The following is a 26,346-nucleotide window of genomic DNA, read 5'->3' on the forward strand; positions in this document are numbered from 1 at the left end:
TAGTATAATACAAAGTCCAATGTAATTAGTATAATTTAATGTCCTAATATACTATACCAGACTACAAAAGACCAACACTACTGGTAATATTAACCCTAGCATACATGGTTGTTAGAAAAAGAAAAAGGGGTGGGGGTGGAATAAAGTACTATTTCAAAGCCACTGTTCAGTGTCTATATTTCAGTTTATATTTATATCCTGCCCTTTCTCCACAGAACCCATGGAACTGTACATGCCCCCCCATGTTATTCTCACAAGAACCCTGTGAAACATAGATGCTTTAGTTGAGATTCTTGCATTGCATGGGGTTAGACTAGATGACCCTCAGGGTCTCTTCCAACTCTACAATTCTATAGGTAGGTTAGGCTTAGAGAGAATGATTGGCTCCAAGTCAAACAGTGTGTTTCATGGCTAACTGTGACACAATGCTGGCTCTATTGTGTAGACAGCAATCTTTTGTTCAGAGACATCAACAGCTAGGAAGTGTTTGTGGTTAATATTTTATGAATCCTCAGGGGATACTCTAAGAAAAATAATAATATTTGAGAACTCGGCGGGGGGGGTGTTAAAAAGGATGATTTTTGGATCAGTGTCTTTGTTGTTCACACTACAAAGACACGGCTAACACAGAACTCACAAGGACATACTGTATGTCCTCATGGTTATTTCTGGTTATTTCTGGCAGGAATCCAGCATACAAGCTTTGAAGGTTGGTGAGTCTGTGTGTGTCATGCAGGACACTGCAATAAAATGTCGTTTCTGCAGATGGGTACCAGTTCTCCAAATGTTGTGGCCGATACACCCGCTCTGGTCAACCCCCCCAGTGGAGTTGGAAGAGGGTGGGGAAGTGGCCTGATCAGCCAAAGAGAGTGCCCATCACTGACCTACCAAGTCCTTTGTGGGGGCATATTTAGTTTAGTTTAGCTTTTAAATTATTATTAATAATAATTGTATTTTAAAACCCTACTTTAAATTTTAAAACTGGAAATTATCTTTTTAAGAGAATTGACTTTGAATTGTTTAATTAAAAGGAGAGCATCAAAAATAATGAGAAAGAAACACAGCAGTGCTGCAGCAGCAAAAAGTAAATATAAGAAGCAAATTCGGCTAAAAGGCTCCAGTCTATGTACTGTATAGTGAATTCCATACCAGGCATTGAGGCAGTAACCAGAAGCTTCACTTCGCATTGTTCCTTCTTCATAGTCTGTTTGAGATCCTTGAAGAATAGTCCTTCTACATATCCTACAACTTCCCACAGGAAAGTCAGAGTCGCTGAAATAGCATCCATGCCCCATTCACATGGCGTGCGCACAAAATACATGATCAGTCCCACCTATGAATCACAAAGATACAGGCTGCATTTGGCTTAGTTCTGCAAGGAGCACCAGTTACGCACATATTAGACCTGCTCTAGAGATCCTCAGTTTCAAAGTATAATGTATTGCACTTTGGAACTCCCTGCCTATTGAGATCAAGCAGGCGTCTTCACTGTACTCTTTTTGGCGCCTGCTATAAAACTTTCTTATTTTATAGCAGGCCTACCAGATGCTTAGAAAGCTGAGGTAATTTTAATCTATTTTAGAATTTTAACTTGTTTTCCCAGTTTTATTATTTTTCTCAATTTTATTATTTTACCTTTTCGTAAATTGCTTTGAGGATTTTTACAATCAAGCAGTGTATAAATAAAAAAATAATAATGAATGTGAAGCCCCCTCAGGGAACACATGTTGCTGCTTGAAAGAGCCTCTTGACTGAGTCTTCCCATCTAGTTTTCTGTATGATGTGATTCAGTCAAGAGAAAGAGTTCTAACTTGCCCCTAGCCTGATGAATGACATTCATGTAGCTATGAAGACTTTGTCTGACTAGCAACAGCAGCGACCCTGTTCTTTCACAAACTTTTGAATCTTTAGTGATCATCTCTCAGTAATGTTAAATCATATTTCAGGTCCACTTTGTTTTGATTCCTGTATTTCTATTTCTTAGTCACAGGACTATGGGCATCAGAACCAACACCACAATATCAGCCAACTGTATTTTGCCTTTATTACATTTTGGGAACACCCAGCAAGTCTTTTCTTGGGTTTAGGGAGGTGCAAATCAGACCAGTGTTTATATTTTGGAGAAATGTGTAAATAATGGTTACAGTTTTGGTTCTTCAAGGGACTCGGGACAGCTTACCAAGTAATTAAATAGAATATGGGATGTCTGGGCAGGAAAGTCTCCAATGTTGAGCAGAAGTTTCCTCAGCATATACATCAACTCATCCTAGAATAAGAGCAGAATTTGCTTTTCAGCTTAATTACTTTCTTCTCAAAATTTAACTCACTTTTACTCTTTTCATCAAAAAGGATCCACTCCACAAATACATATGAATACCTTCCATTGGTTAACTTCACGGCTTCTACTAGGATAAATTATTGTACCCAACTTCCACCCCTGCCAGCTGGACAGGCTTCCCAGTCATTCACTTTCATGTTAACTAAACTGGAAATCCATAAAACCTGGAATGAAGGTACAGCTATGTATCCTAGTCTTGTCTCAAAGTGTTTGGGGCATTTTAAAAAATAATAAATAAATGTATTTGATACTAGTATCAACACATAAAAGTTAAAACCTTCATATGAAGGTAACATTTCTCTAAGATAAATATGTTTTCAAAAGGCAGAATATGAGGTTTGACCAGGGCTTTTTTCCAGCCAGAACTCAGTTCCAACACCTCTCAGGTGGGCACCATTGTTTTCCTAAGAGAACAAGGGAGGTGTTCATGGTGAGTTCCAGCAGCTCTTTTTCTAGAAAAATAGCAATGGGTTTAACCATTCAAATTGGTCATAGCTCAGTGACAAAGAGTTGCTTATAAAACAGCTACTGAACTCCATATTTCATTAACATGTTCAAATAAACCTGAAAGCTGTGAGTTTCACTAATAAAATTATTTCCCAGAAGTTCCCCAGCCATCCTTGTTTCAAAGGTATCTTCTTATGTACCCATTGACAATATAACATTACAAATGTAGCAGGAAACACCCCCCCCAATCATTCAGTTTGTACAAACTTCACACACACTCACACTCACACACTACATACGCTACGCTTCTGTTATAAATTCATAGAAAATCAACCATACATCGGATTTGCACTGTTCCACTTTTATTTTACTCCATGACTACAAAATGGGGAAGGGTTGATACAGGGCAGCCATAATCCCTTCACCATACCAGCACATCCACAGGAGCCCTGCCCAGTTGCTTTGCCAACCCTGATGGTCCTAGACAGAAGACAATCAAGATCACAAAGAACTTCCATATGGGAGTGGATTCAGCATGGACTGGAACAAAGGACAATAATCAGCTCTTCCCTCTGGGGGCAGGAAACTGCAAAGTCCCCTCTGTCACCTGGAAAATGACTCATGGGGAGGGGGAGAAGGGAACCAGCCAGGTGACAGGACACTCAGGTTACCACCACCACCCTTCCCTCAACTCCTCCTTTCTGTGATGTATGCATGATGTTTCTGGGGGTGGGCTTGACCTACAGGATGGGAATTTCAAAAGTTTTTATAAGGCCTTGCACACCATTTTTCTGTGTCTTTCCTCTCTCCTGCCAGTGAGGGGAGCACTCTATTGCAACAGTTCAATGAAGGCCAAGCCTACAGGCTGCTGTTTTGCTCCAAGTTATCCTGGTTGGTGTCTTTGTTTTTTTGTCCAAGGGAGCCCTCGGATTTTTCCATTAACACAAACACATACAAGAAGTTCCACTGGTACATTAATTTTAATTGTATACTAGAAAACAGAGTCTCTACCTGTCGATTGCTGATCGTAAGTTTCTCCAGAAAATGTCGAAGAACTGTAGAAGGATCTTCAATGAGACAGTTCCACAGGACCTGCTGAGCCACGGCACTCACTGCACAAGACAAAAGGAGAGGGCTAGTCTGGGCCCCATTTCAGGAAAAAGTAAATGTCACATGGCAATAGCTAATGGTTCACATTTTTTTTTTAGCTAGGCCAGGTCCCACCTAGCCTTGTGAGTCTAAAATCAACTTGATTTTTTAGTTTACTTCTCTCTTCTGCACATAACCAATTCTTTGTGTTTATTTTAAATTATGAACCATCTGATGGCAACTGTGTTTTCACCTTTCCATGCAAAACTTAAGTTGCTTCCCAATAAAGCTCTTTAGAACAGCTGAGGCATTGCTATTCTACAACTGCCTGAAGAGAGCCAGTGTGGTGTAGTGGTTAAGAGCGGTAGTCTCATAATCTGGGGAACCGGGTTCATGTCTGCGCTCCTCCACATGCAGCTGCTGGGTGACCTTGGGCCAGTCACACTTGAAGTCTCTCAGCCCCACTCACCTCACAGAGTGTTTGTTGTGGGGGAGGAAGGGTAAGGAGAATGTTAGCCGCTTTGAGACTCCTGAAGGGGAGTGAAAGGCGGGATATCAAATCCAAGTGGAAGTTCCACATTTGCAGTGCAATTCTATACAGGTCTACTTGGAAATAAGTCCCACTAAATATAACAGAATTTACTTCTGTTATATAATACAGGACTGTTACGTTATATTAGGACTGCAGCCTTATAGTACTACATTATATAGTGATATCTTTGCTATGGCAATGATCCTTCTACAATATTTTACTTTTACTTAATTACTGCTTATTTAGTGAAATATGGAACCTGGAAATAGGAAACTTTTGAATACAGTAACAGTAGTCCTAAAAACTTTAAAAGCACACTAAGTGCTAGGAATCAAGGAGGCAAATGCATGCTCCAGTTACAACATGAGAAAATGATACTTTAAATGGCTATAATGCCCTAACAAACCATTTATGGAACCAACCATGTGATTATATAAAATTTATTCCTGTAAATTGCTTCAATTATTTTGTAGAATGCAACAAATCAATTGACCTAATTCAGGCAATAAAACAAACCCCTCTGCCTATAACAGAAAGATAAGGATTTCTCTACCAGCTAGATACTGATTTTAAGTGCTAAAAGGAGGGTGAATGCTTTAAGAGTTTTAGGCTGCAATTCTACTTTCCAGATAGTCTCCTTTAAAAAAACAAACAAAAAAACCCTTCCTTTTTGATATGGAGGAAAGCTAACAACATAAACACCACCAGAAAATAAAAAACTCCCCCCCCCCTCTTTTTTCCACTGGTGGGGGTGAGTGTGAGGGGACAAAGAAGAGCTTTTCAATTCTTTGTTTTTTTGTGGGGGGGGGGTTCCCTCCTGGATTGTTAGCAGGCTCTGAATCAATAGCTGAGCTCTAAGTGTAAAGATACCAAAACAAAAAAAGTTTTTTCTTTCCAGTAGCACCTTAAAGAGCAACTAAGTTAGTTCTTGGTATGAGCTTTCGTGTGCTCATACCAAGAACTAACTTAGTTGGTCTTTAAGGTGCTACTGGAAAGAAAATTTTTTTTTGTTTTGACTATGGCAGACCAACACAGCTACCTTTCTGTAACTGTAAAGATACCAGTGAAGCTGAAAAGAGTTTGCTGGTTTGTGTGAGGGCTTGTCCTCATTTCTTATTGGTTAGGAGGGAGAGAGCAAACAAAGCAGGAGATAAGGTGCCTGCAAATTATCTGCAAATTATCTGTAAGGTGCCCCCTGGGAAGCTGTTAAGTCTCCCCCTTTTGTTCACCAGTATGTTGCCTTGTTGAAACACTTATCACAATGTTATTTCAAACCGGTATTCAACGATATGGCAATTTATCGCACAGCCCAAATTACTGCACTGTCACATTCATTTTAATTATTCTAAAAACCCTTAAAACTAAAAACACCTGCTACTCCATCCTCCCGGACTTCTCCGTCTTCCATTAAGTGGACAATAGGGAGCACAGCTGCACAAATACATGCTGGGAAGACTGCCTGTGGGGGTTGGGGCACATGATGATTTGGTGTGTGCTCTGTCGTGTGTTCCTCATCTAGGGGGAAAAACAAACAGATATAATGTAAATGGAGTCCCGCTTAATAATGAGTCTGTTTCCCATAAGAAAACATTGCAAATATGGAAACAGAAACACATTCCTAAACTGCAATCTAATCCAGCACTGACTGCAAGTTAATTCAAGCATTCAAAAAGGAGAAGGGAGTTTGAAAGCATGGCGAGATCTTAAGAGCCCCCACATACATAAATTATACATAAATATAATTGAAGCTTGTCACTCCTTTGACTGAAACCATATATAGTGGTAGCTTGGTTTAAGAACAGCCCTGTTTACGAACTATTTGGTTTACGAACTCCGCAAAACTGGAAGTAGTGTCCCAGTTTGCGAACTTTACCTCGGTCTAAGAACGGAATCCGAACGGTGGAAGGGCACCGGCGGCTGGAGGCATCCTTAGGGAAAGCGCGCCTGGATTTAAGAATGGTTTCAGTTTAAGAACGGACTTCCGGAACAGATTAAGTTCGTAAACCGAGGTACCACTGTACCTTAGATACCTGAAGGAGCATGATCTGCTATACAGACCTGCCAGTGTGTTAAGATCTATGAGAGAAGCCCTCATGGTAAGTTACCCTACTACATAGTAAACTGAGGGAGGGCCTTCTCGGTGATGGTGCATCAATTATGAAATTCCCTTCTCTGAAGGGAAATCCAGCTGGTTCCGACTCCTGTGAGGCTTAGGAACCAGCTAAAGAATCAAACTTTTGCTTTGGCATTTGCAGGATATTTGGGCCTGTTTATTCTTATTATTTTAGTTTTTTTCTGACTGTTGAGAGTAATGTAATATATTGATTCCTCCTGTCTTACTACATACTACATTTTATATAAGCCACTCTGGGACTGCTATCACAATACACAATGGGTTTTAAATAAAATAAAAATAAATGAAATCCCTGATTCAAGCTATAAGCAAAGCCAAATGTATGTAACAGACAAAGCAGCTCCACCAGGCTCTTCCCTCCCATCACCTGTCACCTGACAGCACCCATTCCATCAGGCTGCAGTGATTGATGGGAAGCAGAGTCTTTCCTTTGGCTCTGCTGAGAAACCAGCTCCATTGGGCTCCTTCTCTGCCGGAACCAGTCATGTAACTTTAACGACTGGTCCCTGAGATGGTTTGCATTTCCTCTGGGAGGAAGAAGCTATAAATGCTTTGAATAAATACATAATCAATGCAAGAAAGAATCTATGGCATTTAACAAGACGATCAATATCCAGTCTTAAACTGCATTACCTTCAGCACTGACTGCTGAACGCACTGACCAAACTGAGCCACGGCGGAAGGAGTAGTTCCTGTGAGATGTGCTGGAGGTGCAGGATGGGCTTACAGAGAGACGGCGGGATGCCAGGTTGGCAACTTCTTCTACTGACGGAACAAATAGTAGATGTAAATTTTGGTTTCTAAACCCTAGTTCTATGCTGGTCTACTGGCCACAGTGATCCATGCGATGGTCACCTCTAGGCTTGAGTACTGTAATTCGCTCTACGCGGGGCTGCCCTTGAAGCTGTCCCAGAAACTCCAGCGGGTGCAGAATGCTGCAGCGAGGCTCCTCACGGGGTCTCTGCCATGGGAGCATATTCACCCAGTGCTTTTCCAGCTGCACTGGCTCCCGGTGGAGTACAGGGTCAGATTTAAGGTGCTGCTTTTGACCTTTAAAGCCCTTCACGGCCTAGGACCCTCATACCTATGCGACCGCCTCTCCTGGTCTGCCCCACGGAGAGCCTCAAGGTCCATAAATAGCAACAACCTAGTGGTCCCGGGCCCTAAGGAAGTTAGATTAGCTTCAACCAGAGCCAGGGCCTTTTCAACACTGGCTCCGGCCTGGTGGAACGCTCCACCTCATGAGACCAGGGCCCTGCAGGATCTGATTTCTTTCCGCAGGGCCTGTAAAACAGAGTTGTTCCGCCTGGCCTTTGGCTTGGAGCCAATTTGATTCCCTCCCCCTCTTTCTTTCTTTTTTTTTCTTTTCCTTTCTCCTCCTGTGATGAGGCTACATTTTAATATTTTAATATTTCAATATTTTAATGTTGTATTTTAATTTTGTTTTTAAGTTGTATTCATTCAACTTGTTTTTATTATTGCTCATTAGCTGCCCTGAGCCCGGCCTTGGCTGGGGAGGGCGGGGTATAAATAAAAATTATTATTATTATTACTACTACTACTGTAATGACCTATCTCAACAGTGAAAAACTCAAGTCAGACTTTTATTCCAAGTTGTTAACAATTGTTAGTGAACTGAATGCTTTTTAAACAACCAGACTGCTGGGAGGAGCACAGAGAGAAGAAACACCATGGTGCACCTATAGCAGCAAAACCAGATGCCTTCATCTGCCCCAGCTGCAACAAGACAAGCCTCGGTCTCCAAAGCAGGCACTGTAACTCTCTGAAGGTTTGACTTCAACCCTGGAGATAAATGGATGCCAGCTGGCAACAACAGCCAGGTGGTTCCCAATCCAAATCAAGATCGCACTGAGGACAGTTCTAATCCATGGCTTCTATTGGGATTGGGCACGGCTTCTATTTGCTTCAGGAGGAAACTCCCATTGTCACCATCTTCCATATAACACCCCCCTCAGTCCTCAAACAACTGAATCTGAGCTTCTCCTGTCTTCTTTTGGGGTTATGCAGTTTCCTGGAGTGTCAATCCTGTCAAGGCTGCCAGAGGACCTTGCTGCCAACCCTGAATATTTAAAGACTATTGTCATATGCTACTTACTGACAAACACTTTCCCCACTCCATTTTTAATCAGCAAGGGCAATTACTTTAAGAAAAAAATAGCTACATCAATCCTGTTTAAAGTAATATAAGGAAATGAGGACTGTTCTAGTCTTCTTGTGCTCATTTCACAACAAACCTTGAAAAAGCTCTCAGTCTTTTTCAACAGGTGACAATGCTAATAAATTGTGCTCAAAGCAACTAAGTGCTGCTCCTACTTCTAATCATCAACGGAATCAACACTCAATCCCTTGTAACCTTGAATTATCTCTACTGCAATAAAATCATGAGCAATTTATGAAGATTATATTACATCCCCAGTACATTTGCCTTATCAGACTCTAGTAATCACACCTTCCTCTTCCTGCTCCACGCTTGGGGAACAGCTGGGCTCATAGCAAGCTTCCTGGGTGATGGGGATAGCAGTGATCAGACTAGCTTCTCGGCCCAGACGTTTTTTCTCTTCTTCCTGCTGCAGATTCTTGAGAATATGTTCTGCTCGCTGATGAGAACGTGACACTGCCCGGGCTGAAAATGACTTCTGTAAGCAAACCATTGGGCAGGAGGCAGGCTATGTGAATGAGTTTGCTTGGGTTTTATACAGCACATTTTCTATTTATCATCCATCCATCCATCCATCCACATTTTGCAGTTTATGAGTATTCTGATTAAGTTTCTAACATGGACATAATTTACTAACAACCTTAATAAACTATGGAAACATTCGAAGCAATTTGTTAATAGAGACTACGTACATCAGAAATATAGCCAGTTCACACTACGTCTACTACATGTGGTATATTACAACAATCTAATGCAACTTTACATGGAAGTAGGCGCCATGGTATTGGTTTATAAATCACAGCACTGCTGCCTGCATTGCATGCAGAGATGCTGTATTGTATTGTCTCCCATGATTGTTTGTTATGGGGTGGTTCAACTAGTACTTGTGAATGGTGCTTGCTGTCAAAGAGAGGTTCCAGGCTCAATTCAAGGTGAAGGTTATTCCTTCTATAAAGCCCTCTAGAGCATTTTATCTCCTCCTATAAAGCCCTCTAGAGCATTTTATCACACTGACTGAAATCACTAAGGAATGCACCCAAAAGGGGAAGAACTGGTTGTCGAAACAGAGGAAGGTTCTAGTCCCTTGGAATTCAGTTCCAAGTGAGGTTTGATACCGACTAACCCTAAAATATGTTTAAAACCAAATAAATGAGAATGTGTCAAACCTGTCCACTTTCCCTCACTGAGTACAGTGGTACCTTGGGTTACAGACGCTTCAGGTTACAGACGCTTCAGGTTACAGACTCCGCTAACCCAGAAATAGTACCTCAGGTTAAGAACTTTGCTTCAGGATGAGAACAGAAATCGTGCTCCGGCGGCGCGGCAGCAGCGGGAGGCCCCATTAGCTAAAGTGGTGCTTCAGGCAGGAGCACTCCCTCTTCGCTCAAGAGGCTTTGCGTTGCTTTCACTGAAGCCAAGAGAGCGAGAGGGATTGGTGCGCACTGATCCCTCTTGCTCTCCTGGCTTCAGGGATAGCCATGCAAAGCCTCTTGAGTGCAGCTGGAGCACTCCTGCCTCTTCGCTCAAGAGGTTTTGCATTGCTTTCTTGTTTTCCTCCACTAAAAACTAGGTGTGTCTTATGGTCAGGTGCGTCTTATAGAGCGAAAAATACAGTATATTTTTTCCCAATTTTTTTGTTTAAAATTGAGGGTCATCTTATACATGGAATGTTGCAATTATTTATTTCGGGCTCAAAAAGTAGGGGTTGTCTTATACATGGGGGCATCTTATACACGAAAAAATACGGTAATTGCTTTGTCTCCCCTCATTCTTGGATATTCATGGGAAGACCACAGATTTTCTCAAATACCCTTGCTTTTCTGAACAACTTCAGAAGATTTTGGGTGTTTATCCTCATGAAAAAGTATTTTTGCAAACTAATGCACATTATAGCAGCAGGCTTCCTCAAGTGGTTTACCATGTGCATGGGTATATTGGTTCTGGGTTAACAGACACCCACAAAGATGTACATTCTGATGCAGATTTGGCCTCTGCTTTTTCAATGCTGCTTGTGCAATACTTTACATATATAGACACTCCCCATGCAGTGGAACTTTCTCATGGAGAGGGAATTGTATGGAATTGGACACCTGGAGGATTGCTGTAAAAGTAAAATATTTTTATTTAGACCAATTTTTATTGATGAGCTCCATCCCTTTTTAGTAAAAGCATTTCTTGAATTCAATGTATTTATATTTTGTCCCTGGACTTGGTCTTTTTATTCAGGATAAAAAAAGCTGCTTTAATGGCTGTGTTACTAATCTAAGATCCCTAGAGCTATTTGTTTGCTTTTCTCCAACACTATTAATATTGTTGATATAATATTCTTATTAATAGTAATTCATGTATTGAGAGAATCATTAAAATGATTTTAAAAACCCACATCCCACATTATTTTTCATGTGCTATGAAATGTACTAAAAATGTATTTCAAAGACACTTAAGGAGTTATTTGGGTGCCTTTTACCTGCATGTCTTGTTTTGCGACTGTCTCACTCTTCCCACAAGCAGCGTATCATTCAAAAAATAAGGCCTACTTCAAGAAGATTTTTTACTTACAGATTGATCTTCATTAATTGGGTCCTGGACACTCCCACTACACTGTGGAACCCATGGAGGGTCGAACATGGGGACGGATGGCATTCCCAGAACTGGGGATGGGAGTGTGAAGTTAATGCTAGGTGGAGGAATCTAGGGAAAAAAGATCAAGACATCAAAATGGGGGAGAAAGAGATTCACATAACCAAAAGCTTCTGTAGAAACAAATCCCTTCTATCTATACTAAATATTTCCTGTTTCAGGTATGAGGAAATGTTCCAGAGTCCAAATATGAAAGGCCATTTAATTTCATCCATGGGATAAAGATGGAATTACAAGCTTCATTATGAAACAAGAAGTGAAGGCTAATGATTCTTTAAACTAAGTAACTTATTGTTATGAAAGACATTTTATTTATTTATTTTTAGAAGAAAATAACCTCATATTTTTCCCTGTGTGGGATGTCAGCCTCACATAAGCAACATGTTTAACTCTAATTAATGCATGAAGGGATTAAGAGCATAGAGCAAGCCGTCCCGCCAGCTTTAGCTAGGTCACACTCCCTCAGCTTGGGAGGAAGGGTTACAAAGCATATTCTGTTACTCTGTGTGGCCAACGCAGTGTCAAAGCCACCTATACCTACAACAATAGGGGAGAAAGCTTTGATCCAGGAAGATCCACTCTAGTATCAGACCAAAGGCCTATCTAGTCTAGCATTCTGTTTTCACAGAAGTTAACGCAGCTTAATAACCTCTTAGCTCCCAGAAAGCTGGATATAAGATGTGAGTATGTATCATATCTTCTTACATTTGTCTGCTACTCCCAATAAATCAGATGTGGTATAATGAATGGGATAATCTGAGCTGTCACATGACCTTAACCCGTGTTCAATTTATTGCCACAGAATGTTTCAGACTCCTTAAAGACGTCAACAGTGTTAATTATAGTCATATTATAAAAGGAGTCTCATATTCTCCCCATTGCCTCTTGGTAAGTTTTAATTTCTATTTTATTTTACTGTAAGTGGTTGTCTAAATTCAAAGTCTAAAAAATGTGTTGTATGGAAAGTTAAAAAAGGAAAACAAAACAAAACAGGATTTTGAAGGTGTATTCTGGTGCCACAACTTGAACACTTAATTGTACCAGACAGTGTCACAATTTACCTTAAAGATTTGCTGAGCTCCTTCCTCCATCCGAGGCCACACCTGATACCTAAATCTCCAGAGAGTGTGGAATTTAAGAATGGCATTCAACCTTTGCACTGCCTCAGGGTGATGAAATTCAGACATCAGCATATCCGACACTGCCTCTGGCACTTTCACAGCACATAGAAGGAACATGGCAGCTGCAGGAAGCAAATATTTCATGAATGGTGCGTATCTGTTTTTAACCTCTTATGTTTGTGTGTGTGTGTGTGTGTGTGTGTGTGTGTTGCTGTAAAATTCTTTGTTTTTTAATGACATACTCATAAAGAAACAAGAAAACCTGGGAGACACCTTAATTTTAAAAAGCAGTTCTGGAGGATGTAGTTCAGAACTATGCCTTTGATTGGTTCTTTGAGTAAATGGTTAGGAAACTGCTGTTTTATGAGCAGATCTGGCAGCAAATGGGGAGCTACTGTGGGCCACTCATTATAAATTTCCTGTGTGGAAAGCATGAATACTACATGCAGCAAGAAGAGAAAGGGTGTGTGTGTGTGTGTATGTGTACTGTCTTAGTACATGTAGTAGCATAAGCAAGGGCTCACATAATATCAGAATAACACGACTGTTCCAGGGGACAGAAAATTCTCAGGATCCAAAGCTGGGGGAGCAGGGGGAACTGCTATGGGACTCTGTACCACTGCCAAACCCGGATCACTAATATTGCACGCTTGGTAAAGAAAGTTGAATTTTTCATCTTGCAAATTCCAAAAATGAGGGATGCTCAAAAGTTGTAACATTACTTGAGAATTCAAAAGATATTTTGAATAAATGAATATAATTTGCTTGGCAAGTATAAAGTGTGTAAAACTGCAAAGAAATCATTCAAAATGTTTGGAAAGTACTTGCAGTTCTATAACAGATAAGAGATATACTATATAATTATTATTTAGCATTACCTGACATTTTCAGAAAATTAAAATTGTTTGGTTTTCCAAAAGCAGTTTCTGTTGCTTCTTCATCAAATGTAGACTTACTAAGCTAAATGTTGTCCAATCACAAACATTATAGCCTCATTATAATGCCTCACACCCAAAAACATCTTTTTAAAGACTTGTCACTGAAGAATTTTACAAAAATTATGTTAGGCCACTTAAAATGGCTTGAGTGCCAGAGGAAGAGGACATTCTTACCTGCTGCTCCAGCCATGTGCTCATCCATACTGAGCAGCAGTTCCCATGCTGCAGGCTGGATGTCCCCATACATCTCTTCTGTGAGGATGGGCGCTGCCTTAATTAACAATGACAAAGGTGCTGGAGACAAACTCATCACCTGCAGAAAAGGAGATCATGCTGTACAGCAGAGCCAAATAGCAATTAAAAGTAAGAGGACATTTATAGCCCCAAAACATGCTTGATCCGAAGAATGTTCTGCTGAGTTCAGCATGGACTATGTACTAGTGTTTAAGTATGCAGCATTCTCCAAAAGCCCTGCTTGCACCTCATCAATCTTGTTCAACAAGACTTATAAGTGGAGATTTTTATCCCATCTGCATTTGTACTGGAACTATTTTTAATTGTTTTCATACATGGAATCATTTCATATTGTTTTACATTTTCCTTCTCTGTGGTTGTAGACAGCTTTATCTGTTCTATAACGCTGAATTTTATTATTGAGGGTATGGGATGTTAGGGTAGTATCTGTAGTGGAGAACATGTCCCCCTGGGGTCCCACCCTACAGTCAGCTCTCACCTGTAGCTCCTAGAAGCTGTCAGCATGTGACAGCGGCCACACCCTGGGAATGGCTTCAACTGGTTGGCTAAGCCAGGTGAAGGTAGCTGATGGGTTTCAAGCAGAAGTTAGGGACTTCTGCTGCATGTGAAGACAAGCTCTGGCAGATTGAGTGGAAGAGACCAAGAGTGGGTCCAATGGTCAAGAAGGTGGTTTCTGCACATCCTAGAGGGAAGTGAGGGGCAGATGGGGCTTGCCAACCTGGGAAGTTAGTCCATCTAGAAAAAGTGAAACTCTGATCCTAAACCTCCACTACCTTGCGGGGCATCTTTGGAGAAGAAAAGGCTAAGGAACAAAGCCTACACAAATCTGGAGTGGAGTTTCTAAGCCAGTTGGATGGCGCTTTGTACACCTCCTTCCAGGAACTCCTGTAGCCAAGCTGATGCCAAACATTTTGCTCTTCTTTCCTATGGACCACATCAGTGAGCCCGAGAGGGAGGGTCTTGTTGTCTGGGCAGCCCGGGATCTCAATACACACTTGAGGCTTGAGCCTTGCAGAGGTCACGTCGGTGCTCCTAACGCACCTCACGGACCCACATCCATTGTCTCTCGCGAGATGGATACCAATAACATTTTATCATTATAAGCTGCCCTGAGGCCTCATGGGGGGTATTAAACAAACAAACAAACAAATGAAAGAATGAAATCCATTGCCTAATTCAAGAATATTACATTTAACAATTTTGAGTGTATTTCTTGTCCGAAGGACCAGGGATATAGGTATGCACATGCTTCTTTGTTCTTTATATATTAACTAATTTTAAAAAAAAATTAAAGGAAAATTACATTTCACTTACAGCTCCTTCATTAAATCCAATACGTATTTCATTAAATTTTTTTTGGAAGCCGCCCAGAGTGGCGGGGAAGCCCAGCCAGATGGGCAGGGTATAAATAATAAATTATTATTATTATTAATGACCCCGATATTAATTATGTATCTATGATCAAACATCAACTCAAATGAATCTGTTTCCAGGCCACTGGCTATTTTGTATTCTTATACCGAGCTAAAAAATATTGTGTTCAGTGCTAGGGCAACACAGCATATTATGAGTGCATTTTTAAAACCAAGTAACTGTTTGAAAAGGAAAACACAGTCCTTTGTCTGAAAAAAACTATAATCTATTCTGGACATATTAATAGAATCAAGAGATTCATAGAATCAGAGTTGGAAGGGATCCTGAGGGTCATCTCATCCAACCCCCTGCAATGCAAGAATCTTTCCCCCAACGTGGGGCTCAAACTCAACAATCTGAAATTAAGACCGACGTACCTACTACTATAAAGACTGACTCTAGCACAGGGCCAAATCATGCAACGTATCAGGCAACTTAAAAGCTCCTGCCTTCAAGTACTAAGAGAAGCTAAACCTACCTGGTTCCAGTACACCAGCACAGGAAGAAAATGCTAGCATTTTTTAGTCTTGCAAGAATGGCCTAATCTAGCAGTTCCCAATCTTTACCAACCACGGACCACTTGAAAACTGCTGAAGACCTTGGTGGACCATTTAATGATTCTGCCCCCAGCCTGTCTGTTGTAAAAATTATAATGCACTGTGTGTTTTTAATTATATTTTAATTGCTTCTTTTATTTCTTATATTGTATTTCATTGCATTACAAATTTAATTCCATGGAATTTAATTTCTAAAGGGTTCTTCACAGACATGCCGTGGACCGCCCAATTCAAGGGGACACATATATTAAAGGCAAAAAAATGATGTTCCATTAGCTAGTCTGTCAGTGCTGTAGTTGACACACTCATTACCTGATGCCTGATGTATTTCAGCATTCCAGAATCCTTCTTTCCTTCAAGGTTGGAATCTGTCACTCTCTTCTTCAAGGAGGGTGTTCTCAGGCATGACTTGTCTGAACACTGAAAGAGAATTGGATGGGGGAAATGCTCTAAAAATGTTTTTAGAGGCCACCTTACTTGTGGGGGGAAACTGATCTCACAAGGTGCCTATTACTAACACACACACACACACACACACACACGCAATGAATTATGGAACTTTCCCTTTGGTTCTCAGGACATGAGTGACATGACTTCTGAGAATGAGATTAGCTGAAATACCCTCCCTTTTCTGCAACCTGATCTCACATCCAAATATCATGCTAGTACAAGTTTCCCTGGCCAGCATGCTATGAAAAGCTGAGAAATGCCCATGCAATAGTTTAATATGCATTGGGTAGCTGAGTTAACTGGAATAAATGCTTATGTAACCAAGAAGTATTTTGTCAGCTTGCTTACCTCTTTCTGTTTTTTGCTCCTAGCCACATTGTTTACTAAGTTATTCTCTTTGAGTGAATCCACAGTGTCTCCATACAGGAGTTTGATGGCTCGGACAAGGCGTGCACAAGAGCGACTATGATGGAGGTAACAGTGAGGGTGGCAGTAGTCAATGTGGGTGCAAATGAAACTCTGCTGGTTGCATAGCAGTATCATCACCTGGAACAAAAAGTATGCCCAGATATTTCAGTAGAGATACAGGGCTATGTTTGTACCAAGAAAAGACCACAAAGAAAATATTGAATATAGCTATAAATTAATTTATCAGTGAAAAGCAAAATAAGCTCAGCTCAGCATTCAATGCACGGAAAAAATACTATATTTAATGAATGAAAAACTTATGGGACTTGATTTGTTGCTGACTTACATCTGGCCATGAGGTCTGGAACGACTTAATTTTACCTTTCTTCACTTTGGGGGTTTACACCAGGCTTCCTTAAACTCAGCCCGCCAGATGTTTTTGGCCTACAACTCCCATGATCCCTAGCTAGCAGGACCAGTGGTCAGGGACACTGGGAATTGTAATCTCAAAACATCTGGAGGGCCGAGGTTGAGGAAGCCTGGTTTACACTTTCTTAAAGTGATGCCTTAAAGGTAAAGGGATCCCTGACCATTAGGTCCAGTCGTGACCGACTCTGGGGTTGTGGCGCTCATCTCGCTTTATTGGCTGAGGGAGCCGGCGTACAGCTTCCGGGTCATGTGGCCAGCATGACTAAGCCGCATCTGGTAAACCAGAGCAGTGCACGGAAATGCTGTTTACCTTCCCACCGGAGCGGTACCTATTTATCTACTTGCACTTTGATGTGCTTTCGAACTGCTAGGTTGGCAGGTTCTGGGACCAAACAACAGGAGCTTACCCCGTCGCGGGGATTCAAACTGCCGACCTTCTAGGCTCTGTGGTTTAACCCACAGTGCCACCCGCGTCCCAAAAAAGTGATGCCTTAACTTGTCTCAATGGGAATTTTGGGCAGTGAAGGGGAGAGCAAACACTGGAGTAGCTGGGGGGGGGTCACCATTTGGCCAAAAACATATAACTCTACCCTGATGATCAGCTGTGAGTTCTGTGTGCAACAAGCTGAGATTCTAGGACCTCGCCAGTGATCTCTACTTACATGCAGCCAAGACATATTCCGGTGATAGTTCTCTTCGGTGCCTGTGCTGCTTAATACTTCAGGTTCTATACTGGGTTCACTTGCACTCCAAGGGCTTCCTTCTTCAAAAGAAAAAAGATACACCCAAGTAGTTTGGTTTTTTCATGCTTCCTGTGTTTTTTTTATAAAAAAACTATGGTATATGCTTGTAATCCAGGCCAGTTTCTTAATGTTACATGTCCTAAAGGGTGCCAGAAATGACATGCCATTAGCATACCAGCCTAATGAGCCAAACACTGATGGAGTAACATTGGCTATTCTCAACAAATGTCAGACATTTCCCCTTATTCTCATTCCCAACCCAACCTTCTTCTATGGCCCCGATTATCCGCTGGGCTGGAAATTACAAGCATAATTCATAACAGCCATTGAAAGAACAACTAATCAGGGATAAACGTTACTCCCTTTTCTGGAAGAGGGGAGGGTTAAGTAAAGAGAAGGAGAATTATTGCATCGTCAAGATGCTGCAAAATTGTTGGTTTCAGTGATCTGCATTGACTGGGCTCTGTGGTTAAAAAACAACACCAAATGTATGGTCCTGCAGCGGCAGCACTTTTGCTATAACTACTGCTGCCGCATACAGGCTACAGCCCTACAAGGTCCCATCAAAGGACTCTAAAATGCCTGGGAATGAAAGGGGGAAAAATCCTGACAAAAGCTAGAGGACAAAGGCAGGGGGAGGGCTCTCTCTGACCCCAGAGTTTCCTGGATGTATTTATTGCCAAATGGGCCTTCCAATTTGCCAGACCTTTAGCACAAAATCTGAGTATTGGAGATTGTAACATTAGGATTGGCTTAGTAAGAGACATGGCTTACTTCCAATTAGTTCTTCCCTGCCCTTTCTTTAAATGAATATGTAGCTGGCTGAACTCAAATTTCCCTGTGGAAGAAAAGAGCATGGGCAATGCCACTGAGACCAGAAGGGTAAAGGAGATTCAAGTGCAGGATTTATCTGTTCCTGACTTTTCTGTATGTGAAATCTTTGGGAACTAATATTTTGGAGATTCACGAGCACACATATATTTATATCTCATACACAGCATAATATATACATATTGTATATATACAGCTATATGCACAGTACATAATATTGAGATATGTATATATATATGTGTGTGTATATATATAAAATACCACAGCTATTATATGCCATATAGATATATAATATATGGTATTTTTATATATACCTTTCTAAGCATGGCATGCATCGGGTTGGCAGTCAGGAAAATGCCTGTATAGTGAGTCCATGCACCGAACGTTTAGATTTTTAAAACTTAGCATCCTTTGAGTGGAACAGATCTGACTACCTCGTGTACCAATGGCAGGACTCAATCTCTGCTCTTGCCATGTATTTAAATCATGCAAAAAGTGTGAACTTCTCCTTACTTCAGCTGAAATAACTGGAGGGTCTGCCTAGCCTACAAGCCCTTTTCCTACTTCCCTAGACCTGCTTGAGTTGCTTCCAGGCTCAAGATGCTGCCTCATCATCCCGCTCCCTTTTTAGCCCAGCTCATCTATGTTACCTATGTCAGTGACAGTGTCCCTGCTGTGGGACAGCTGCAGCTCCTCATTCTCAGACTCTGAGTCCTGACGTGATAACTTGGTGCTCTTTAGGCTGCCGGCCCGGCGAATGCTGGACAGGGAACCCCCTTTCTTCACCCGGAAACTGCGGGTTCCTTTAATCTGGAGCAAGCGGGAGCCTCCTATCCTGATCTTCCTGCTGGGAACTGTATTAAAAGAATAAGAAAGGACTTTTTCCCCCTTAGGTATCCCCATTTAAAAATTATAATTGTATTTTAAATATAGAGATATATATAGTTATATTCCTACCCCTCCATCCCCCCATCCTGCATTGCAGAGCCTTTCCTTCTCTCAAGGAAGACCGGCAAGAGGCTCCCTCCAAAGCCAATGCCAATGCAGCTCTATTAATCATCCAGTCAGGGATACCTTGGCAAAGATGTGACATATTTCTTGCCTGTTACTCAGATTAATTATTATCCTTCAATTCAGTCATTAGTATCATGAAAATGCTGTGTAAGAAGCACTGTTGGAAACCCCATAGCTAAACAATCAAAGCTACAATTTGTGCTCCCCCCACCCCCCTCAAAAAAAACCCATGTTGCTCCAGATTTATTCTTCAGCAATATGATGAGAGACAACTTCTATCCTCCAGGTGTTTTGGAACTACAACTCCCATCATCCCTAGCTAATACGACCAGTGGTCAGGGATGATGTAGTCCCAAAACAGCTGGAGGGCCAAGTTTGGCCATGCCTGATTTACACCATTGCATTTACATCAATTGCTGGCTACCAATGACTGAGTTGTAGACAAGATGCCAGGGGCAAACCTATCCTCCTGCTAGCAGAAGGTTGTTTAAATCTTGTTATAGAATCACAGTGTTCAATCATGCAGCATTCATGATTGTAAATAGGCAGCCTGCTTTCTGAAGCTAAGAGTCTACTTTGCTTGCCCAGTTTCGGTATTACCTTTGAACAGATCGCTGTTTTTGTATATTAAACTTCAGCAGAATTTTACAGAAAAAGCAATAACATGTAGTCCAACTCCTTTCAGCAGCTTTCAGGCATTAAAGACATCTGTGGATGCTGAGGTTTGTGTGTGTGTGTGTGTGTGTGTGTGTGTGTGTGTTTTTAAATGAGCACAAAGATATGGAATGGTTTGAAGCACCAGTCATTTACACATTGTTTTCCACTCAGCTTTAAGGCAGTACATGACATTATGCAAGTCCAAATGTTGCAACACTTAACTGAACATTTACTTAAGATGAACATACTGCACAGGTGCAATGTAGATAAATGATAGCTGTCACTTTTTGAGCAGGGGCAGGCCAGAGAAATGTGCAGTGGTGAGAAGAGATATGTCTAAATTCAACAAAAAATGGGTTTGGGAGAATCCTTCTGATTTCTAGACACACTGACACTCTGCCATGTTGAATGCGCAGTTCGGCTCAGAGGTGTTCCAGGCTCTAGCATTATTGTCTTAGCTATGTTTTGCATTTAACTGTGTTTGCATTTTAGAGCTACCACAATTAGGGAAATATTTTTGAATGACTTGGAAACAGGTCATGTGATACACCGCCAGAGAGATAATCACAAAGAATTTTGAGCAGTGCCTTAAAAAACCTAAAATATTCATTATGGACCACAGTCCTCTTCATCTGATGCATGAAGTAAAGAGGACTTGATACTCCTAAAAAAGTCATGTATAGTTGATAAAGGTTTTTGTAGCAACGACTTTAAGAAACTACAAGGCAGAAGTCTTTATTGTTTTGTGATGGACTGGAAGCTAAAATCCAGTTTGCTTGATGGTTAGTGCTGGTTAAGATCTCCTGTAATGAAAAACTATTTCTAGGAAACATGTTAACAACAAGAACAACAACAAGAACAACAGCAGCATCCTGCAGACACTAATATGAGCAAGGCACAACAAACTGAGTAAAACTTATAGTCCTCTGTATGCTGATCGGAATGTAAAATGCTCCAATTGCTTTATAATTTGCATTGCACTGGCTAACAACCTTACAAAATATGTCACTGTTATTCCTATTTATCCAGACCAAAAAAACAACAATTAAAAAAAATGGGAGCGAGAGTATGACATGCAATGTCATCTGTTGACTCAGTCTTGCAATGCTGTGCAAGATTTATACTAGCTGGTCATGACTTCCCCCAAATAATCTACAATAGACAACACTGTGGTAGTAAAGTACACAGCTTAGTTCACAATAATAAATATATTTTCCAAGACTACTAATTAGCCCTAAGTAGTATATCTACATTAGGACCCACCTTTCAGTGACTGTAAAAACATAGCTTTTACATAGTTTTAAAAACACACCTTGGTTGCCCAATCAATGAAAAGTTACTATCATACAAGTGAGGTGAATGTTGTGTGAAAGGAAGAAACAGGTTAATGGTTTTCAAAGTGATTTGAAGCCTGTCCTTGTCACTGCAGATGAGAAAAATCAGATAACAGATTTTAGCTGAACAATAACAAGAGATGCCTTTGTCAAGATCTGCAAATGTTGTTACCTTTAAATTTGAGAAAAGAATAATTTAAATTATAAAACAATTGAATATGTTCATCATAGTCAATTCCAAAGTGTCATAAAGCATCTTACTAACAATCTACCATCTGCAATCTAGTCTTACATACAGAAATCCCTTGTGCCACAACAAAATCAAATCTGAACAGGTTTTTTTTACATGGGACTGCATTTTAGCAATTGTTAAGCAACACATTAAAGCTCCTTTTACTGAAAGCATGATTGTATTACATTCTGATGTGTGTTTGCTGAACTGATCTATTTTACTGAATTTACATTATATACATTTTTATTGTTACTTTCTATTCTTATGTTGCCTTGTTGGGTAATTTTAGTAAAAATAGGCAATTGATAATTAATTCAGAACTAAACAATGTGAGCAGCTATGCTAGGAAGAGAAAAATTCAATGCTAAAATGATGGGAAAGGTAGATTCTAGAAATCTGGCTGCATTTCCAAAATCACATACACAGAAAGTGTTGTGATGCCTTCAAGAGAATTAGTGGCTAGTACTGAACTGGGTGAGTTTCTCCTAGCTCACATCAGTTACTCCCTCAGAATCATGAGGAAGTTCCACTTATTTCTGAGGAAATCAAAATCTGCTCCTTCCCTCCCATGTATTTTTTCTCCAGCTCAGATTAAAACCTGAGCTGGAAAATAATTCAGAGGCTATGAAACTCATCTCAAAGTAGAGTTGAGTATTGCAAACCTCCAGAAACTCATACAAGTCACTACTACTGATAGTCTCTATCATATTAGCCTATGCTCTGGTCCCAAATTCAAGCATGGGCTTCTCTAACAAAAAAAAAGAAGAAGAAAGGGGGTGGGAGAAAATCACAAGTAGCTTGATTGTGAAAGACGACTGCCTGGGTCCTCAGAAAACCATTACAAGTCTGGGCTGGAAAAATGATCTGACCAGGTACAAATCTCCCCACCCCTCTCTCTGGCTAGTAAAAGAAATAATCTTGCACTGAACCATGTTGCTTTTGCAATATGAACTCACATGATGTGACTATGCCCAAAACACCTGCAATGCTATGCCATGCCACGTATAATTTGCATACTGAATTTGCACTGTTGCTCTGTATGGTTTTTACATATGGTATCTTCATAGAGAGCTGCGTGAGAACAACTCATGTGGATAATAAATACACCAAAAAGGTTCCATAGCACACCTATTGTTCAAAGAGACTATTAGAAAGATAGGTGTGTATGCTACTCATCCATGCAAGTCATCTTCAAGTACATCTGTAAACATGGAAGAGACTCATAGGAATTTGCAAATAATAATGTAAAAAGCACACAGATACTATACCACTGATGCAGCTCAATGTAGCTATATTTAGAATATTTAATTATATCTTTAAATAAATTGGTGTTATGCAGATTTTGAAAAACCTGTAATGTATGCAAATAACATAATGCAAGAAGCATCTGGGGTTCTTTTACTTGATTTGATTGGGGATCTGTAATGATGATAGGATATCAACAGTATCTACTAACGTGAAAGACAGATAAAACATATAGTATGCAATTCTGCCAAGAGAAGATGACTTCACAGAGATTAGAAACCAATTTCCTATGTAAATCAGAAGCCAATCACAGGCAAAGTGATGCTTTCAATCAATTTACAATGAACAGACTTGTGACAAAAAACAAATAAATAAGAGAAATTCATTGCTCACTGCCATAAAACAGGATCTCTCTGCTGGTTTAAAAAAGCTATTCTGGCAAAGCCAACAGCTTAACTGTGCCAGTTCAGAGGCAAAGAAACTAGAGACACATCTCCATGGCCACAGTTGTGTGGAGGAAGTAATGTCTGGACCAGGATGACCATGTTCGTCAAGCACTGCTTCCTGGTGATCTGCCCAAATGCAACAGGTATTAAATGGGTTTCCGTGTTTACACAAACCACTATTAGGCAATGGTGTTTCATCAGCATGGTAGTGCTGAGTCTGGTGTTACTACTCCATGTAATCATACTCATGGAGAGTTTTAGAATATTTGAACCTACACTGGTGGAGATCTTAAGCATTAACTTGAAAGTGTACTCTACTTAAGTACTTACTTCCACCTAAATATGTTGAGAATTGTAGGACGGGACTGTACAACTTGTGAGTTAATAAGCTGAGCAAACCCTGTTTCTGCAATTCCCAAGGCAGGTTTATCAAGCCCTTGGACAGGGGGCAGGGGCAGTGTCACCATATATGGTTCAAGGGCTGCATCTGGTTTCATGCATTGTGAAGTCCCGTGCTGAGGAGTTTAAGACTGAGTTATATACTTCTAAGTGGGGTTCTGCTATCTTGGAAGGACAGAAACCATGGCAGGGATGACTGGAAGCAATAGGCAGGAACAAATTATAGCTGCCTCGTTATCTTGTGCACCAGACATCTGTCATATACAGAAGTGTATAAAAGAGACAGGATGTTTGGAAACCAGGTTTTCAAACAGATTCGAGCTAGGAAGGGTGATTTGCCAGGTACTTGCTGGAGTCTCAAGAAAGCAGCCAAATAATATAGTCAGTGTCTCCAAAGACTTACGGTTCTTCATGGCAGCAAAGCCTGCTGCTCCTTTGAAATCCCTAATTTCTACATTGTGAGACTTCAAAAAAGTAAACAGCTTGCTGTCTCAATTTTCTATGCTACATCTCATACCCTGAACTATTACTTATTGTCCAAAATAGTGTTGTATAAGTAACTGTTAATTGTATTTTGTATTGCAACACTTGAACCAAGAGGCTGTTTTTGTGTGCGTGCGCACGTGTGCATGAAATGGCATTACAATGATAGACACTCTGCTGGCTTTAGCAACCACAGTGAGTTATGCCTTAAGAGTAAACATATTTTGGGGCTAGTGATGGTTCAGCCATGTGGCTCCATAGCTTCCCGCTTCTTAAAACAATTTTGAAAGTTAGGACATAGAAGTCCAGTGCTAAACAATAGACCTGGAAAAAGTTTGAAGCTTTAGTAGGCAACAAACCTTTCTTCTCTTCACAACCTGTGTCAGATTTCAGGGTATGACTGCTGCTGTGCAAGGAATCTTTTGAATCTTCATTTTCATCCAGAACCCCAGCAAAGCTGATCTTCCTCTCATACCTGTGCCGATCCATCTCAGGGTCCAAACGCAACCTGCAACTCTCCAGGTCCTAAAATATTACATGAACCACAGAAGCACGTGAATATCATGGGTACCAAGTTTTATTCTAATGTTAAGGAAAAGACCGATAAACTCAATCAGAAAGGTTGTTTTCTCCATTTGTATCTTCTAACCTCACTTGTCTCATCAAGGAGCTTAGAGCAATGCACATAGGGACATCTCAATTTACCCTGGTAGTAACCACAAGGAATAGGTTAAGTTGACAATGCATTTTATTGCCAGCCACCTATATATAATTTTACTTGATACTGTTTTTATTAAATGTTACTTATGCAATGTTGCATTGCTTTTCACATGTTTATTGTAAGTTGCTGTTGTGATCACTTGCCCTGCAAGTCAGAGTAGAAACTAAAATAATAATGATGATGATGACGATGATGATGGCTGTGCCCAGTGTTAGCCAGTGAGTTTCACAGTGTGGCAGAGATTTGAATCCAGCTTTCCCTAGCTCCAAGTACATACACTGTCTCCTACACCACACTGATCAGGGCTGGCCCAGGTCATTTTGCTGCTAGAGGCAAAGAAGAAAATGCTGCCCCTCCAGTCCTCTGCCTCCTCCTCTCCCGCTGAACCACCCGCCCGCCAAGTGGGTGAGAGAGTCTGTTCGCTTCTCATGAATTGTCAGGGACTGGTTGGATGAGGAAGAGTGGGGGCAGCCAGTGGTCCAGGAGGCACCTGTGGGGAAAGGGGACTTTGAGCCAGGTTCAGACTGGTAGGACAGAGAGGAATCATCGGCAGAGTGTGCTGGTGAAAGGGAGAGTCCTGAGGTAGGTAGCCACAGACACTGATAGAGAAGGAGAAGGAGCTGTGTCTCCTGCTCTGCAATACAGCTTGTTCCCCATCCCCACCCTGAGCACAGGAACGAAGAGTCCAGAAAAAGCTGAAACAGTTAAGAAAAGCTGAGTCACAATGAAAAAAATGCATGGAGGGAGGATGAATATGGGACGGAAGGGGCAGGAACTTTAGCTTCTGCAACTGACCTGCTTAACTGATGGAAGTGCTGGGTGCTAACTCTTTGACCTCGGGGCAATAAAGTTAATCACTGCAAGCATTGTGCCTGGTCTGCTTACAGCATCAGACAACAGACGGAGGGGCCTTTCTGGCAGCCTGACAAGAATTTAACAATAGATTTCTTCAGCTACTCAGCTGATTTTCTGGTTTCCCCCTCCAATTCTGCAACTTGTGCTTATTCTTTCTTTTTCCCTGTCCTAGATTGTCTCCAAAGTAAATTCCTGCCTTTTGCTCACCACAAGAGGCTCCGTCCGTGGCCTGGGCATGTAGGGAAAGGTCTCTCGAAGGAATGTGGTGATCTCCAGGAGGAGCTGACATGCTGCCATCTTCAGTGCAAAAGGACAGCAACATTTGGTGGGGTTCACAGTACCTAAGAAGTGACATTTATATATAGATTGGTTTTATTAAAAATAGCACTAGGAAAAATACATATTTAAAAACAGATGGACAGCACCACACATGGTACACAATACAAGCTGCATATG

The 26,346-nt window shown here is 40.9% G+C and overlaps 1 protein-coding gene across 12 annotated transcripts in view; it reads right to left on the reverse strand.

Annotated features, from left to right (window-relative positions):
* The window catches only part of UNC80 (unc-80 homolog, NALCN channel complex subunit), a 150,010-nt gene that overhangs the window by 45,603 nt on the left and 78,061 nt on the right, over window positions 1–26,346 (reverse strand). For 6 of the 12 annotated variants that reach the window (XM_053364995.1, XM_053364987.1, XM_053364967.1 and 3 more), the window contains exons 25-39: window positions 26,098–26,231; window positions 24,674–24,839; window positions 19,155–19,358; window positions 17,593–17,693; window positions 16,442–16,639; window positions 15,956–16,063; window positions 13,593–13,731; window positions 12,421–12,602; window positions 11,279–11,410; window positions 9,011–9,197; window positions 7,174–7,305; window positions 5,778–5,921; window positions 3,797–3,897; window positions 2,180–2,266; window positions 1,150–1,333 (exon numbers count right to left, since the gene is read on the reverse strand). In XM_053364995.1, coding sequence (XP_053220970.1) covers window positions 1,150–1,333; window positions 2,180–2,266; window positions 3,797–3,897; window positions 5,778–5,921; window positions 7,174–7,305; window positions 9,011–9,197; window positions 11,279–11,410; window positions 12,421–12,602; window positions 13,593–13,731; window positions 15,956–16,063; window positions 16,442–16,639; window positions 17,593–17,693; window positions 19,155–19,358; window positions 24,674–24,839; window positions 26,098–26,231 — 2,199 coding nt within the window. The remainder of the gene's footprint in view (window positions 1–1,149; window positions 1,334–2,179; window positions 2,267–3,796; window positions 3,898–5,777; window positions 5,922–7,173; window positions 7,306–9,010; window positions 9,198–11,278; window positions 11,411–12,420; window positions 12,603–13,592; window positions 13,732–15,955; window positions 16,064–16,441; window positions 16,640–17,592; window positions 17,694–19,154; window positions 19,359–24,673; window positions 24,840–26,097; window positions 26,232–26,346) is intronic. The other 6 variants (XM_053365028.1, XM_053365017.1, XM_053365013.1 and 3 more) reach the window with 3 other exon arrangements.

Source organism: Podarcis raffonei, chromosome 1 (assembly GCF_027172205.1).
Source record: "Podarcis raffonei isolate rPodRaf1 chromosome 1, rPodRaf1.pri, whole genome shotgun sequence".
Lineage (NCBI taxonomy): Eukaryota > Metazoa > Chordata > Lepidosauria > Squamata > Lacertidae > Podarcis > Podarcis raffonei.